The sequence below is a fragment of the Pygocentrus nattereri genome, chromosome 16, assembly GCF_015220715.1.
Source record: "Pygocentrus nattereri isolate fPygNat1 chromosome 16, fPygNat1.pri, whole genome shotgun sequence".
Taxonomy (NCBI): Eukaryota; Metazoa; Chordata; class Actinopteri; order Characiformes; family Serrasalmidae; genus Pygocentrus; species Pygocentrus nattereri.
In genome coordinates this window covers 3,475,175-3,490,298 of record NC_051226.1, presented here as the reverse complement: position 1 = coordinate 3,490,298, position 15,124 = coordinate 3,475,175, and the positions used below count along the sequence as shown (strand labels likewise).

Below are 15,124 nucleotides of genomic sequence, written 5' to 3'. Positions count from 1 at the left end.
ATTAAACATTTAACATTCATCATCTTACATCACCATCAGTCAACATTCACCAATCAACATTCATTAAACAGGCAACATTCATCAATTACAATTTGTCAATAAACAAACACTCAACATTCACCAATATTCACCAATCAACATTTACTAATCAACATTCACCTTACAATCAACATTCATCAAACAATCAGCATTTATAAGCAATAAACATTTATTAAACAATCACCATTCACCACACAATCAACATTCCCCAATCAATATTTACTCATCGATATTTACTAATCAACATTCAACAATCAACATTCACCAATCAATATCCACTGACTGACATCTACTAATCAATATTCATCAATAAAATCCACTGTTCCACATGTGCTAATCAACGTTCATTGATCAAACAATCAACACTCAACAATCAGCATTCACTGATCAGCATTCATCAATCAACACATATCAATCATCATTCATTGATCAGCATTCGTCAATCAACACATATCAATCATCATTCATTGATCAGCATTCGTCAATCAACACATATCAATCAACATTCAATCAACACATCAATCAACATTCGCTGATCAGCGTTCATCAATCAACACATATCAATCATCATTCATTGATCAGCGTTCGTCAATCAACACATATCAATCAACATTCAGTCAACACATCAAACAACATTCACTGATCAGCATTAATCAAACAACACATATCAATCTTCATTCATTGATCAACATTCATCAATCAACACATCAATCAACATTCAATCAACACATTAATCAACATTCACTGATCAGCATTCATCAATTAACACATATCAATCAACAATCAACACGTCAATCATCATTCACTGATCAGCATTCATCAATCAACACATCAATCAACATTCAATCAACACATTAATCAACATTCACTGATCAACATTCATCAAGTAGTCAATAGTCAACTAAAGTTAAGTAAGAAAGTCAGGTAAGACTTTAAATTAAATTAAGAAGAAATTACTGAATGTAAAGTGGAAGTAAAATAAATCAAAACACCCGTGTAAATAAGTTTTCACTCACTCTCCTGGACCACGATGGAGTAAACTGTGGACAGTCGTTCAGTCTCGTTAACGCTGACACTGCAGGTGTAATCTCCGCTGTAGCTGGGCTGCAGGTCCCGGATCAGGATTCCCTGCCTGGGATCTGCGGTGTAATTCAATTTAGGATGAACTGGAGATCCATCAGCTGATCGGAGAGAGAATGCTGTGGCTTTGGGGTCAGTGGGACGACAGTCTAGCAAACAGGATGACCCTTCTCTCTCTACGATCACTCTAGTGAGAGATCTGGTGAAGAATTTAGCTGGATCTGTAGACGCAAAACAAAAGAGTTAGTCAGCCAACTGACAGAGCTTGCATTGTAAACTAGGATCAAAACCTAATTCTGAAATATCAGGGAGTTTATAGGAATGTCAGGTCATTTTTAATAATTCATACTGACCACACAATCATTTACAGTAGACACTGATTAGTTCAGAGTAGTTACTGAACAATTCATGAATGAATAATTAGTATATAATGTATAATTCATAATAATTACTCACTAGTTTAAAGCAGTTCCTGAATAATTCATTGTGGTTGCTGAAGACTTCATAGTAGTTATTGAACAATTCATGGTAGTTACTGGATATTTTTTTAGATGCTGATAAATTAGTAGGTAACGCATAATTCAGAATAAATACTGAATAGTTTATAATGGTGCCTGAATAATTCATTGTGGTTCCTTCATAGTGCTTACGGAATAATTAACAATACTTACTGAATAGTTTATAGCAGTTCCTGAACTGTTGTGGTTGCTGAATACTTCAGAGTAGTTACTGAATAATTCACAGTATTTAATTAACATTTCATAGAGGTTACTAACTATTTTATAGTGGTTACTGAATTATTCATGATGGTTACTGGGTCATTTATTTTAGATACTGAATAATTCATAGCAGATACTGAATAAATTATAGTGGTTATTGAATACTATATAGTAAATATAAAAGAATTCATAGCTGTTACTAAATATTTCATAGTCGGTACAGAAAATTTATAGTGGTTATGGAGTAATTTATAGCAGTTACTGAATGTGTAATAGCCTAAATAATTCATATTGTTTGCTGAATACTTATTGAATAGTTATTGAATCATTTACAGTAGGTACTGAATAATTGATTATGGTTACTGAATTATTCATCGTGGTTACTGTATCATTTATTTTGGATACTGAATAATTCATAGCAGATACTAAATAATTTATAGTGGTTACTGAAAACTTCATAGTAGTTATTGAACAATTCATAGTAAATACTGAATAATTCATAGTAGTTATTAAATAATTCATAGTAGTTACTGAATAATTAACAATACTTACTGAATAGTTTATAGCAATTGCTGAATAATTCATAGCAGATACTGAATAAATTATAGTGGTTACTGAATACTTTATAGTAGTTATAAAATAATTCATAGATGTTACTAAATATTTCATAGTAGGTACTGAATATTAATAGTGGCTGTGGAGTAATTTATAGCAGTTACTGAATATGTAATAGCCGTTACTAATTAATTCTTGGTAGATACTGAGTAAAGTATAATAGATAATGTATACGTTTCAAGGTTTGGGTAATAATTTTAATATCTGCAGCTTAACATGAAGTGTTCTGAAGAATTAGTGGCTGACATGAAATAAGGCCTCTCTGGTCACCCTGTGTTTATCTTGGTCTTGGATTTAAACACATCAAAGAAGTGAAGACAGAATGTGACTCATGTGAACATCTGCCTTAAATTGACAGCTCAGCTAAAATCTGCTCTTTGAAATTGAAGTCAATCTACCAAGACGTGTTTGGTGTCTGAAGTTTACTTATTTAGTATTAGCACTGGAGCTACTAGGCTCATGTAGCTACTAAGTAAAGGAAAATTATACCCTATCAATTAGCATGGTGCCAACTGCATGTCAAAGTATAAATAACAGTACATCATATGCTTCCGTTCTGCAGGAAGTATCTATAACAGTGTTTCCCAATCCTGGATCTTCAGTTCCTCTGAGTTTCGCTCAATGTTTTCCTGTTTGAAGATGACGATTAGCAAACAGGGCCCGTTTCTGCACATGAACACAAAACCTAATTTAGTTTGCTGTTCTTCAGAGTTAATAGTAATGGAATGACACAGTCTAACTTTACACCTAAATAGACTTTTAACATTTTGGCAGACACTCTTATCCAGAGTGACTTTTTACACTTACAATTTACATACAGTTAGGAGTCTTGCCCAAGAACTCTTATTGGTATAGTGTAGGGCGCTTGCTCAGTAGGCAATGGTAGAGTTAGAAGTCTTGCTCAAGGACTCTTATTGGTATAGTGTAGGGTGCTTGCTCAGTAGGCAATGGTAGTGTTAGGAGTCTTGCTCAAGGACTCTTATTGGTATAGTGTAGGGTGCTTGCTCAGTAGGCAATGGTAGTGTTAGGAGTCTTGCTCAAGGACTCTTATTGGTATAGTGTAGGGCGTTTCTCAGTAGGCAATGGTAGAGTTAGAAGTCTTGCTCAAGGACTCTTATTGGTATAGTGTAGGGCGCTTGCTCAGTAGGCAATGGTAGTGTTAGGAGTCTTGCTCAAGGACTCTTATTGGTATAGTGTAGGGCGCTTGCTCAGTAGGCAATGGTAGTGTTAGGAGTCTTGCTCAAGGACTCTTATTGGTATAGTGTAGGGCGCTTGCTCAGTAGGCAATGGTAGTGTTAGGAGTCTTGCTCAAGGACTCTTATTGGTAAAGTGTAGGGCGCTTGCTCAGTAGGCAATGGTAGTGTTAGGAGTCTTGCTCAAGGACTCTTATTGGTATAGTGTAGGGCGCTTGCTCAGTAGGCAATGGTAGTGTTAGGAGTCTTGCTCAAGGCCTCTTATTGGTATAGTGTAGGGTGCTTGCTCAGTCGGCAATGGTAGTGTTAGGAGTCTTGCCCAAGGATGCTATAGTGTAGCGTGCATGCTCAGTAGGCAATGGTAGTGTTAGAAGTCTTGTCCAAGGACTCTTATTGGTGTAGTGTAGGGTTCTTGCTCAGTAGGCAATGGTAGTGTTAGGAGTCTTGCCCAAGGACTCTTATTGGAATAGTGTAGGGTGCTTGGCCAGGTGGGGATTGGACCCCAGTCTACAATGCAGAAGTGTTACCCACTACTTTACACCAACTAACAACAGATATTAAAGTATATTTGGTCTGTATCTGTCTGAATGCACTTTGATGAATCTCATGCCATTTTTATTTGGTATTGCTGTTTTTTGCCTTCAGGTGAAGCTACAAGACTCCTAACACTATCATTGAGAGATCAGTATTTACAAGCCAGCTGGTCTGGCTTTCATTCATTTTAACCTAAGCATCCCTTAACAACAGTCCCACAGTCAGAAGTGCCCCATCCACTACCAAAAGCCAATTTCTATATATATATATTTGCACCTGCTTAACTTCACACAGGAATGTATGCAAAAATTCACACCTATCAGTTAGAGTCAACCAAATATTTTTCATGAGATGTTTTTGCTCTAGACCCGTTGCACTGAGGATTTCCTCAAAAGACTTTAAATATAAAATTCCTTCCAGTTAATATTATCACCAGATGTGCCCAGTGATTCTAATACATATTAACTTGCTGAAAGAGTTTAAGCTGACTCTGCTGTTAGTGGCACTATAACTACTAAAATATTTGTAATCTAAAAATATTTCTAATATTCTAATATCTTTTCTATGATTAATATTTCATGTAAGCAAACATTGTCATCTTTCATAATAATTACCATTAAGGGCAACATAACACTGTTACATTACTGAACTAGATACTGAATAATTCATAGTACATATGAATAATGCATAGTAATTACTAAATGATTCATAGTGGTTACTGAATGATTCATAGTGGTTACTGAATGATTCATAGTGGTTACTGAATGATTCATGGTAGTTACTGAATACTTCATAGTGGTTACTGAGTACTTCGAAGTAGTTACTGAGTAGTTCATAGTAGTTATTGAATAATTCAAAGTAGTTACCAAATAATATATAATGGTCACTGAATAATTCAAAGTGGTTATTGTATAACTAATTGTGGTTGCTGAATTATTCATAGCAGTTATTGAATAGTTCATAGTGGTAACTGAATACCTCATAGTAATTATTGTATAATTAATTGTAGTTACTGAATAATTTATAGCGGTTACTGAATTGATAATAGTGGTTACTGAATAATTTATAATGGTCACTGAATAATTCAATACTTCATAGTATTCCGTATCAATTGTCATAACAGATTGATATTGTTATTGAATCTTTTATGACAACTGTTGACAGCATATGACATGATACATTTATAGCGTGGTTATGTCGTTGTTATGAGTGTGAGTACAGTGTTACCCTTCATGTGTGGTCACCACGTTAAAAAGAAAACAAAATAAAACAAGTAATTCTCTTTATATTTTTATATCTCTCACTGATGACTGAAATAGTTCCTTTTAATTTATGGACTGCATTTTAAGTTTATGAAGCCGGGACTTTGGTGACCCCATGTGTTGTGCTTGCTGCATTTAGCAGAGGCTGATCTGAACATGCTTACCTTTGACAAAGATGTGGAGCTCGGAGAACAGCTCAGTGTGGTTCTCATAGCTACACCTGTATGTTCCTGTGTGGTCTGCAGTGGCGCTGTTAACAGTGAGGATGTTTCTTGACTTGCGAATTATGTTGTTGACTCTGGTCCTCCAGACGACTTTGGCCTGTCCTAGACAACTCAGAGAGAAATGAGTTCCTGGCAGAAGAACAACTTCAGTCTTCTTCAGCATGCTGGAGTTCAGTCTGATCTCCGGAACGTCCAGACCTGCTGAGAAACAGAACAACAGGAGACAAAACAGTACAGCTTGTTTCCAAAAATGAGTTTGTAATAGTATTAATATCAGCTCAAAAAGAACAGGCAGACTGTGGGGGGAAATGCAGGGACTGCAGATGATAAACTAATTCACAGTTTGTTTGTTTTTAATAGGATCTAAAATGAATTAAAGTAATGAGTTGATTCATGATGTTTTTTTGAAGGTACGTTAGCTCAAATGGCTTCATCCTGGTATGTGAAATAGCAATGTTGTAGTTATGTTTGTGCGAAATGAAAACAGTGCACAGTTGTTTAATAAGCACTCTTTTTATTTTTATTTTTTCTTCAGGTACAGAATGAGATACAATCAAATTACAAGCAAGAAAAGATCTGTCAATAGCTTATTATAGAGCATGAAGCTCAAAACATGATCATATGTATTAGCATAACAAACAGTATTGTTTAAATGTTTTTCTGGTTAGTTTTCAGATCAACAGTGACTTCGAACTAGCACAGAAGATACGGATGATCTGACGATCTGATGTTAGTCAAGGTTAGCTTCAGGGTTGGTTAGCTTCAGCTTCTGTTGGCTATTGCTTCTTGGTGATCTCCTGGACCTGGGAGCTGATCCGAGACACCTGGAAGAGCAAAGCTTGATGGTTCTCCACCAGAAGGCTCTGATGGCGCGCCATGTTCATCAGATGATTGAGCTGCTGCTCCTGCTGGTCCCTCATCACACGGAGAACTTTCAGGATCTCGGTCTGGCCGCTAGCCACCTCTTTGTTTTCCTGGACCAGCTGAGTCAGGACTTTGACCATTTCGGCGTACCATCCTCGGGTCTCCTGCTGTTCCTGGACCAGCTGGGCCAGCGACTGTTTCAGCTCGTCTGTTCCACAGCACTGAGAAGCGGGAGGTGGCTGAGATAGACCCTCAGAGTCGCCGGGAGTTGAGGGCTTGCTCCACTCGCCCTGCTGGGAGCCCACTGTCATATCATACGGGGCGATTACATCTTCATTTGCTAAAAGGAGCACACATACAGCAGGGCTTCAAAACTTTCATCAGTCAGCAAATTAGAAAAAAAGCTGTGATTGACCAACAAAGTCGCTCAAATTAAAGAAACTGGTTGAAAAATGGTGAAAAATTGCAACACTGGAATCTCAGGCTGGTAAGTTGGTTATGGGAACACTTCACAGATTAACTTCATAGAGGCTTCGTAACACATGCACGAGCTTAGAATAACACTTATAAAGCAATATTTGAGCTGTATGAATTCATGAACAGCTTATGCCATTTATTGTTCGAGTAAATGGCATTGTGTTGACACAAGCCTTAAGCTAAAATGATGGGCATGTGTGTCATTTATAACACTGTTATGAAGCTTCATTCCCAGATGAAGGAACTTGGGCCGAGGCCTAGTTATGAGCTCCATATATCAGTTCTGTTTATTTCTTCTTGATTGAAAGTGCAAAAGTACAGTTTCTATGAAGTAGAACTGTGTTATCTCTGCAGCCACATAGGCCTTCCTGATAGAAACTGTTTATCAAAATGATTTATAGCAATTCAAAGTACTTTTGATACTTATGCACATTTAAAAGCAGGATATTCTGGACTTATAAATGTGTGTACGTTTGAGAAAATATGTATGAAAATTTTCACATTCAAATCTTCCATAGCGCTGATAAAAGATGCTATTAACTAGGCTTGGCTAATGTTTTTTTTATAAGTGCCATTACTTGGGAATGAGGCTTTATAACAGTGTTATAAATGGAACAGATGTCTATTACTTTAGTTTAAGACCCCTTGAGTCAATCTAAGGCCATTTACTTCAGTAAAGGTCATTTATAATTACTCAAACTTTGCTTTATAAATATGTTGTTCATTGCTTATGCATGTGTTATAAAGTGCTTATGTAGGTAGCCTAGTGGTTTTTAGTGTCTTTATAAGTGTTGCACCTGCACAAAATGTTACATCGACACAACCGCGGTAAATAAGTTTACATTATAATATATATAAGACACATTATAGTCATTTTATTCCAGTGGAGTGCTATAGACCTGTAGTGTTGTTATAACGCATAATGCTGGTGTCATATACATTCATATTTAGGAATGTGTGCATTTGGAGCTGATGGTGTTGAGACATTGTTTTTTGGGGGTGGAGGGCTGATTGCTCAGTGTGATTATTTCTGTCCTGAGGAAAAGGGGAACAGGAGAGGTGTTGCGAGGGCTGTTTTGGGTTGGGGGGAAACGTCTGAAACGTTGTAACAGAACACACGGAGTGTGCCAGGAAACACATTGCAGTGGGAGGCCCAGAGAAGAGCCTGCTCTCAGGGGGCTGTTTCCCATTCCCACTTTCACTTCTCTTTCAGCGTGCACAGGACACGCCAGAGCCAGACGCTACTGTTACAGCCCCGGCCTCCAAAACCACACAAACCCACAAACCCAGCACACCTGCCTGCCCGGACCACCGAGGACAATCACACCTTCACTACAGCGCCACCGCTGCTGCGCCTACTGCACACAGAAACATCACAAACAACACGTCTCTCCACTGAACTCTCGGCCGATCGTCTATCAGAGAAGGCATCTGTAGTGATAGTGGTGCACTGTCCTTGATTACTGATGGGCAAGGAAATGCAAAAAGAATAGAAAGTGGTGTTTCGTTTAAAGTAAAGGACAAATTCCTTCAAACGTAAATTTTGGCCTCTTGTTTTTTTGAGAGTTTGACCATCAGAAAGCTTCGTTTCCACCCATATTAAATGCTAAACAGTTAAAGTTACGGTTCTAGATAAAACCGACTTATATGACAACATACATAGTAAAATGATCGATTCATGAAAATGAAGTAGAATGAAAACAGTTGAACTTGTGAAGTAAGAAAGATGGAACTTCCACTGTGAAAAGTTTTAACACTACTGCTACTAATAATAACAACAACAATAACGACCACCAAACGAGCTGTTTGGCCAATGTTCTTTTGTAAGACGCAGAAACAATAGTTCGTAAAACCTGACGATGATGAATTATTACGGATTCTAAACAGATGCAGTTCAGTGTTCTGAATGTCAGCCCAAATGAATGTCCACTCACCTCGGACAGTGAAGGGCAGCAGAGCGAGGAGCAGAGCGAAGGGCAGCATCTCTCCGTTTCGTCTTATTCTCCTTCTTCTTCACGCTCGGCGATCTGCTCAGCTTTGGAGCTTCAGGGTAACTAAGCGTCGGCTGAAGACCTGCAGCTCTAAAAACCCTCAGACTTCCCTTTTAACACGGCGCAGAGCACAGGGGACAACACAGCACAGAGCAACGTAAACAGGTCTCAGCTTAGTATACAGAAGCACTTCATTAAGTCTGAGTATCTGATTACAACCATGCACGATTTCGCAAACAGTGCTTTCATTAATTACAGCACTTCGCAACCTACTGCGGCTGAAAATCTCTATTCATAACGAATTAACGAGAAAATCTGCATTAATTCACAGGGAACGTTAACTAGCAAACAATTCCTTCATTTATATGAGTCAGCCAATTAAAATACAGATTAAAAATGTCTAAATAAGTCAGTTCAGCATGAAAAAACACAGTAAGCACTTTCTATTTGGCAAAAAAAAGGTTTTCTTCAATCCCAGTAGATGTTTTGGATGAAACAATGCAAAAGAAAATACATTCAGTGTGAAACAGAAACTTTATGCATTTTTTAAAGCATTTATCTGATCTGAATAAACAGTTCGACTCCTTCCACATGAGGTTTTTTAGGCCGGTCAGAGATAAAACCTCATTCAGGAGCTTCTACAATAAATACGATAGAGATCACATTCTCCAAAATAAGAATATAAGAATATGATTTATTTTTTTCTGGGGTAGACTTATGAGAAATTGTACATTTGTTTATTTACAGAAGCCACTTTTGTCCACTCAAATCAGTAAACAAAACACAGGAGAGGGAAATGATAAGCCCGTAAAAATAAGCATCAGGTTCTGCAGCAGTGGAGCCGTATTATGTTCTCCCTACTAGAACAGAATCTTCATCCTCTCGGTCACTAACGATGGACCTTCCCAAGGAAACAAAGCTTTAGTAGTCGGTTTTAAAAGTGAGTTTAATGAAAGATGAAATGCTTGTGCAGAATGTGGGGTTAAATCCCGTGGACTGGTCGATTCAGACCACAAAACGCACCATTCGTTTTCATAGCTACGCTGATCACATGCAGTAATGATGCAGTAATTTCCATTTCTGCTAAAAGTCCAGAGTGTTGACAGGCTGACCAGCAGTGTGTCACAGATTTCTCGCAACGTTTTCTACAACGAAATAAAAACAAACTGTAAAACTGATTGTTGGTGCTAAAACTCAGAGAAAGCTGCTTTATGAGAGAAGCTCGGCTCTTTAGCTTCACACACCAAAGCTGAAGTGTGAAACCTGGGTGTGGTCTGAGACGCTGAGCTCTGTTTTACCCCGCATGTAAACAAAGTCACTAAAGTAGCTTTTTTATGAAATATTCTGCCTTTTTTTATGTCAGAGCAACACAGGAAAGCTTGTTCACGCAGAGCCCATCAGTGTAATGCTCCTCTTATAGGAGAAAACCACCCATCCATCCTCTATGATCCATGCTCTCCAAAAAAACAGCAGCTCAAATCCAAACAACAGAGATCAGATCAGCCCCGCTTTAAAAGAGCTGCACTGGCTGCCGGTATCATTCAGGATAGAGTTTAAAGCTCTGCTACTAGTTTTTAAAGCTTAAAATGACTTTAAAGCAACTCTTACATCACAGAGTGTCTGTCTATGATCTTAGATCTGCAGATACTGACCTTCTGAACACCTCCTGTAAAAATACAGAAAACGTGGAGAGACTCGTTCAGTTACTCTGCCTCTAACCTGTGGAGCTCAGCTCAGCTTTTACTAGACAGTCGAGCTCAGAGCTCACTTTAATTTTAATTTAGCTTTTAAAAACACTTCTCACTTCTTATATTTATCCTTTTAATTTGATCTGTCATGTAAAATCAATACTCGTCGTTTTTTCTCTTGTGGTTAAGCTTTATCACTTGTCTGTAAAGCATGCTGAGCTGGTTCCGCTGTGAAAGTAATACTAATGTATTTTTAAGGTAAAAACAATGTGAATGTATGGAGAGATGTAATGTGTTTTACCCTGAAACCATGTTCTTAAATGCCAATTGTTTTACTCTGTGAGAAGCTTGTCTTGATCCTTCAGTGATACTGTAGTCTTGAGAAAAAAAAAAGGAAAAAAGTTTTAGGGTTTTAGACGGCCAAAACAACTGGGAAGTAAGTGGGTTTAAAAACACCATATAACATCAGAATAAACACACATAAACATAAATACAGCACAAACACTGTACAACCTCAGAAGAAACACCAATAAATATTCATATAATAAACATAAACAAAACACAAAAAAGCAAAAACACTAAATAACATCAGAATGAACACATATCAGCATAAATACAGTAAAAATGCTATATGACCTCAAAATAAACACAAGTAAATAGAGCTAAATACAGTAAAAAAATCACAACACAAAAAATATCAGAATAAACACAAACACAGATAAATACTAGAATTAACACAAATAAATAGAAATATACTAAAAACACTACATCATTTTAGAATGAACAGAAATAAACCAGTAAAATGAACACATGGAAACATAAATGTAACATTAGATTAAACACAAATGAACATAAATAAAGGAGAATAAGCATAAATAAACATACATATGGTAAAAATGTTAAATAATATCCGAATAAACACGAAGAAACATGAATGCTGTAAAAATGCTAAAAAAAAACCCAGAATAAACATAAATATACATAAATACAGCACAATAACCATAAATAAACATGGATTAAGTAAAATAAGCAGAAGTAAACATAAATACAGTAAAAACACTAAATAACAGCCAGAGTCAATCATCGACCAGCTCATTAACACTCAGACCGAAATCACCGCAATATACAATATAATTAATAGCAGTAAAGTCATGCAGCTTTGTGTTTAATGTTCAGGAAAGCCAGAAACACATTTAAGATGCTTTAACCTGCATTTACACTCATATGAGGATGTTCAGGATGAGGAGTGTTGAGCCATTTACAGACGTAAAGGCCAACATCTGCATCACTAGCTATTGCACAACCTGTTCAACAGAGGAAACATGCAGCTGAGTAAGCAGGAAAACTTCTCCTCAAACCCTTTATATACTGCTGTTATATACTGCTGCTTATGCACTGCTGTTATACACTGTTTTGTCTATATACTGCTGTTATATTCTACTGTTTACTGCTGTTTATGCACTGCTGTTATACACTGTTTTGTCTATATACTGCTGTTATATACTGCTGTGTATGCACTGCTGTTATAAACTGTTTTGTCTGTATACTGCTCTTATATTCTACTGTTTACTGCTGTTTATGCACTGCTGTTATACACTGTTTTGTCTATATACTGCTGTTATAGAATGCTATTTACTGCTGTTTATATACTGTTGTTTATGCACTGCTGTTATACACTGTTTTGTCTATATACTGCTGTTATATAATACTATTTACTGCTGTTTATATACTGTTGTTTATGCACTGCTGTTATACACTGTTTTGTTTTTATACTGCTGTTATCTACTGCTGTTTATGCACTACTGTTATGTACTCTTTTGTCTATATACTGCTGCTTATGCATTGCTGTTATATACTGTTTTGTCTATATACTGCTGTTATCTACTGCTGTTTATGTACTGTTCTTATATACTGCTATTATATAATACTGTTTATGCACTGCTGTTATATAATACTGTTTATGCACTGCTGTTATACACTGTTTTGCCTATATACTGCTGTTATCTACTGCTCTTATATACTGCTGTTATACCCTGTTTCGTATATATACTGCTGTTATATACTGTTGTTTATGCACTGTTGTTTATGCACTGCTGTTATACACTGTTTTGTCTTTATACTGCTGTTATATAATACTGTTTATGCACTGCTGTTATACAATACTGTTTATGCACTGCTGTTATACACTGTTTTGCCTATATACTGCTGTTATCTACTGCTCTTATATACTGCTGTTATACCCTGTTTCGTCTATATACTGCTGTTATATACTGTTGTTTATGCACTGTTGTTATATACTGCTTTGTCTATACACTGCTGTTATCTACTGCTGTTATACACTGCTGTTTATATACTGCTGTTGTATACTGCTGCTATTTACTGCTGTTTATATACAGCTGTTTATCTACTGCTGTTATACACTGCTGTTTATTTTCTGCTGTTTATGTCCTGCTGTTATACACTGCTGCTGCACACTGCTGCTTATATACTGCTGTTTATATACTGCTCTTATATACTGTTGTTATTTACAGCTGTTATATACTGCTGTTATATACTGGTGTTTAATCACTTTCCCACCCAAACAGAACTGCTCAAGTGTCATTTCAATAGGAAAGTTTTATGAATAATAAACCACGAAATAAAACAAAAAACACTCATCATATAGATTTCAAATGGACAAAGTCTCAAACCACACTATGTTGGCGTGATTAGGGTTTAGTGAGAGTTGCTTGTTGTTGATTTCTTGTATTTGGATCTTTTCACAACAAATTGGTTTTCAGTGAGTCACTTACCTCTATTTCCAATGGAGATGAATATATGAGTATCAGAACGCAGTGTTTTGCTTCAGAAGCTTGTCTAAAGCTTGTCATTGCAAGTGCAGCAGGTATTACATCTCCAACTGCTTTCAAAATCAACGTGAAAAAAAGAAGTTCAAATTGAACGGGAATTGTGCATTAATCTTAACTCCAATAATCCTCAATCAGGCGCTCCTGAAGGAATTGAACAAATCCATATAATGGCAGGAATGCAAGCAAGAGATCAGGACCCAAACCAGAGTTTATCAATTGTGTTCTAACCTACATGTTATTACCTTTTCAGGCAAACAACCCGTCCTGACAATTGACTACTGTGTTTATGTTTCTGTTTGTATTTATTTGTATATTTACTCTAAAGTGTTAAGATCACATCTGACCGACAGCCGATTTGGTCCGACTCTGAAGACGAGACGACGCTAAATTCCCAAACTGTCGTCACCACTGAGCAGCTTTTCAGTCGGCAGCTGTGACAGAAGATCAGCTGAACAACCTGGAATCAGCCAGAAATGAACCCAACACCATTCACCAAACTAAACGGGCTGTAAGAAGCTTTACAGACCGGCTGGAACAAAACAACATTAACACTGATCTGGAAAAACTGACCAAACTGAGCTGAACCTGATATTGGGTCAGTTTTATGGCTCAGTCTGCACTTCAGAAGGCGGGGCTTACAGCAGACTGAGCAGCGAGTGGGTGGAGCTACAAGCTGCTCGTTAAGGAGCACTAATTAGGAGGAAGGAACTGAATGTTAAAACATATTAAACGCTGCGTTCACGGCCAGTTTATTCATTTCTTAATCAAAGCATGAACCGTATTTCTGCACCAGATTACCACAAAGACAGAGAAACAGATGTTGAATTTGACTCATGGGTGAGTTTGTGGACGACAGAGGGTTAGACTACAGTTAAAACTTCAAATATTCAACAGTTATACTAAGGTACATAAACTGTGTGCTGGTGAAAGTGTTCAGTTTGGATGTTTTTGAGATGTTTTTTATCATATTAATAGACAGAAAGGCAGCTGAACGGCGACGTTTCTGCTCTGTTTATCTCATTTTTATTAGTCCTCTTCAAATAAACTTTTTTTTTGCCTTAATTGATCTTCATGCTAAAGGCTGGGAAGTGACACCGGGGCACTAGCACATTGTTTTCTGTCTAATAATTTTAAAAGCATTTGAACAGGATTAATAATAAACAGGCTGCACATATCTGCCGCAAATCAAAACATAATCTTTGCTTCCAGTTCCTGCTTTTTATGAGCGCTGCAGCTGAAATTGGCGTGAGTCCAACTGTGACTTGGACTTAACCTGTAGGTGGAGTTTACTGCAACAAACTGAGGGGTGAGTTATAATAGTTACTAAACGTCTGATAAAGAGACACAAAGAGCAATCTATCCAAAAAAAAAAATCACATCGGAAATTCTTCCCAACCTAAATAAATACGTGGCAGAGATTCAAGGAGATTCAGGAGCTCAATAAGAAAAAGATCGTCCAACAGCTGAGCTGTGAGCGATTCAGCCAGTCTGCAGTAAGGCTGTCTGAAGAGGTCTGGGTGGCTATTACGCTTGAACAGATCAGAAATATCTGCTGAAACTCGGCCCTTAAGAGATTCAGACATGAAGAA

The 15,124-nt window shown here is 37.1% G+C and overlaps 1 protein-coding gene across 1 annotated transcript in view; it reads right to left on the bottom strand.

Moving 5' to 3' along the window:
- csf1rb (colony stimulating factor 1 receptor, b) overlaps positions 1-9,123 on the bottom strand; it is a 29,260-nt gene extending 20,137 nt beyond the window's left edge. Inside the window, exons 1-3 of the mRNA XM_037546206.1 lie at positions 8,942-9,123; positions 5,607-5,867; positions 1,056-1,340 (exon numbers count right to left, since the gene is read on the bottom strand). Of these exons, the coding sequence (XP_037402103.1) occupies positions 1,056-1,340; positions 5,607-5,867; positions 8,942-8,990 (595 nt within the window). The 5' untranslated portion in view covers positions 8,991-9,123. The remainder of the gene's footprint in view (positions 1-1,055; positions 1,341-5,606; positions 5,868-8,941) is intronic.
- Between the last annotated feature and the right edge of the window lie 6,001 nt (positions 9,124-15,124).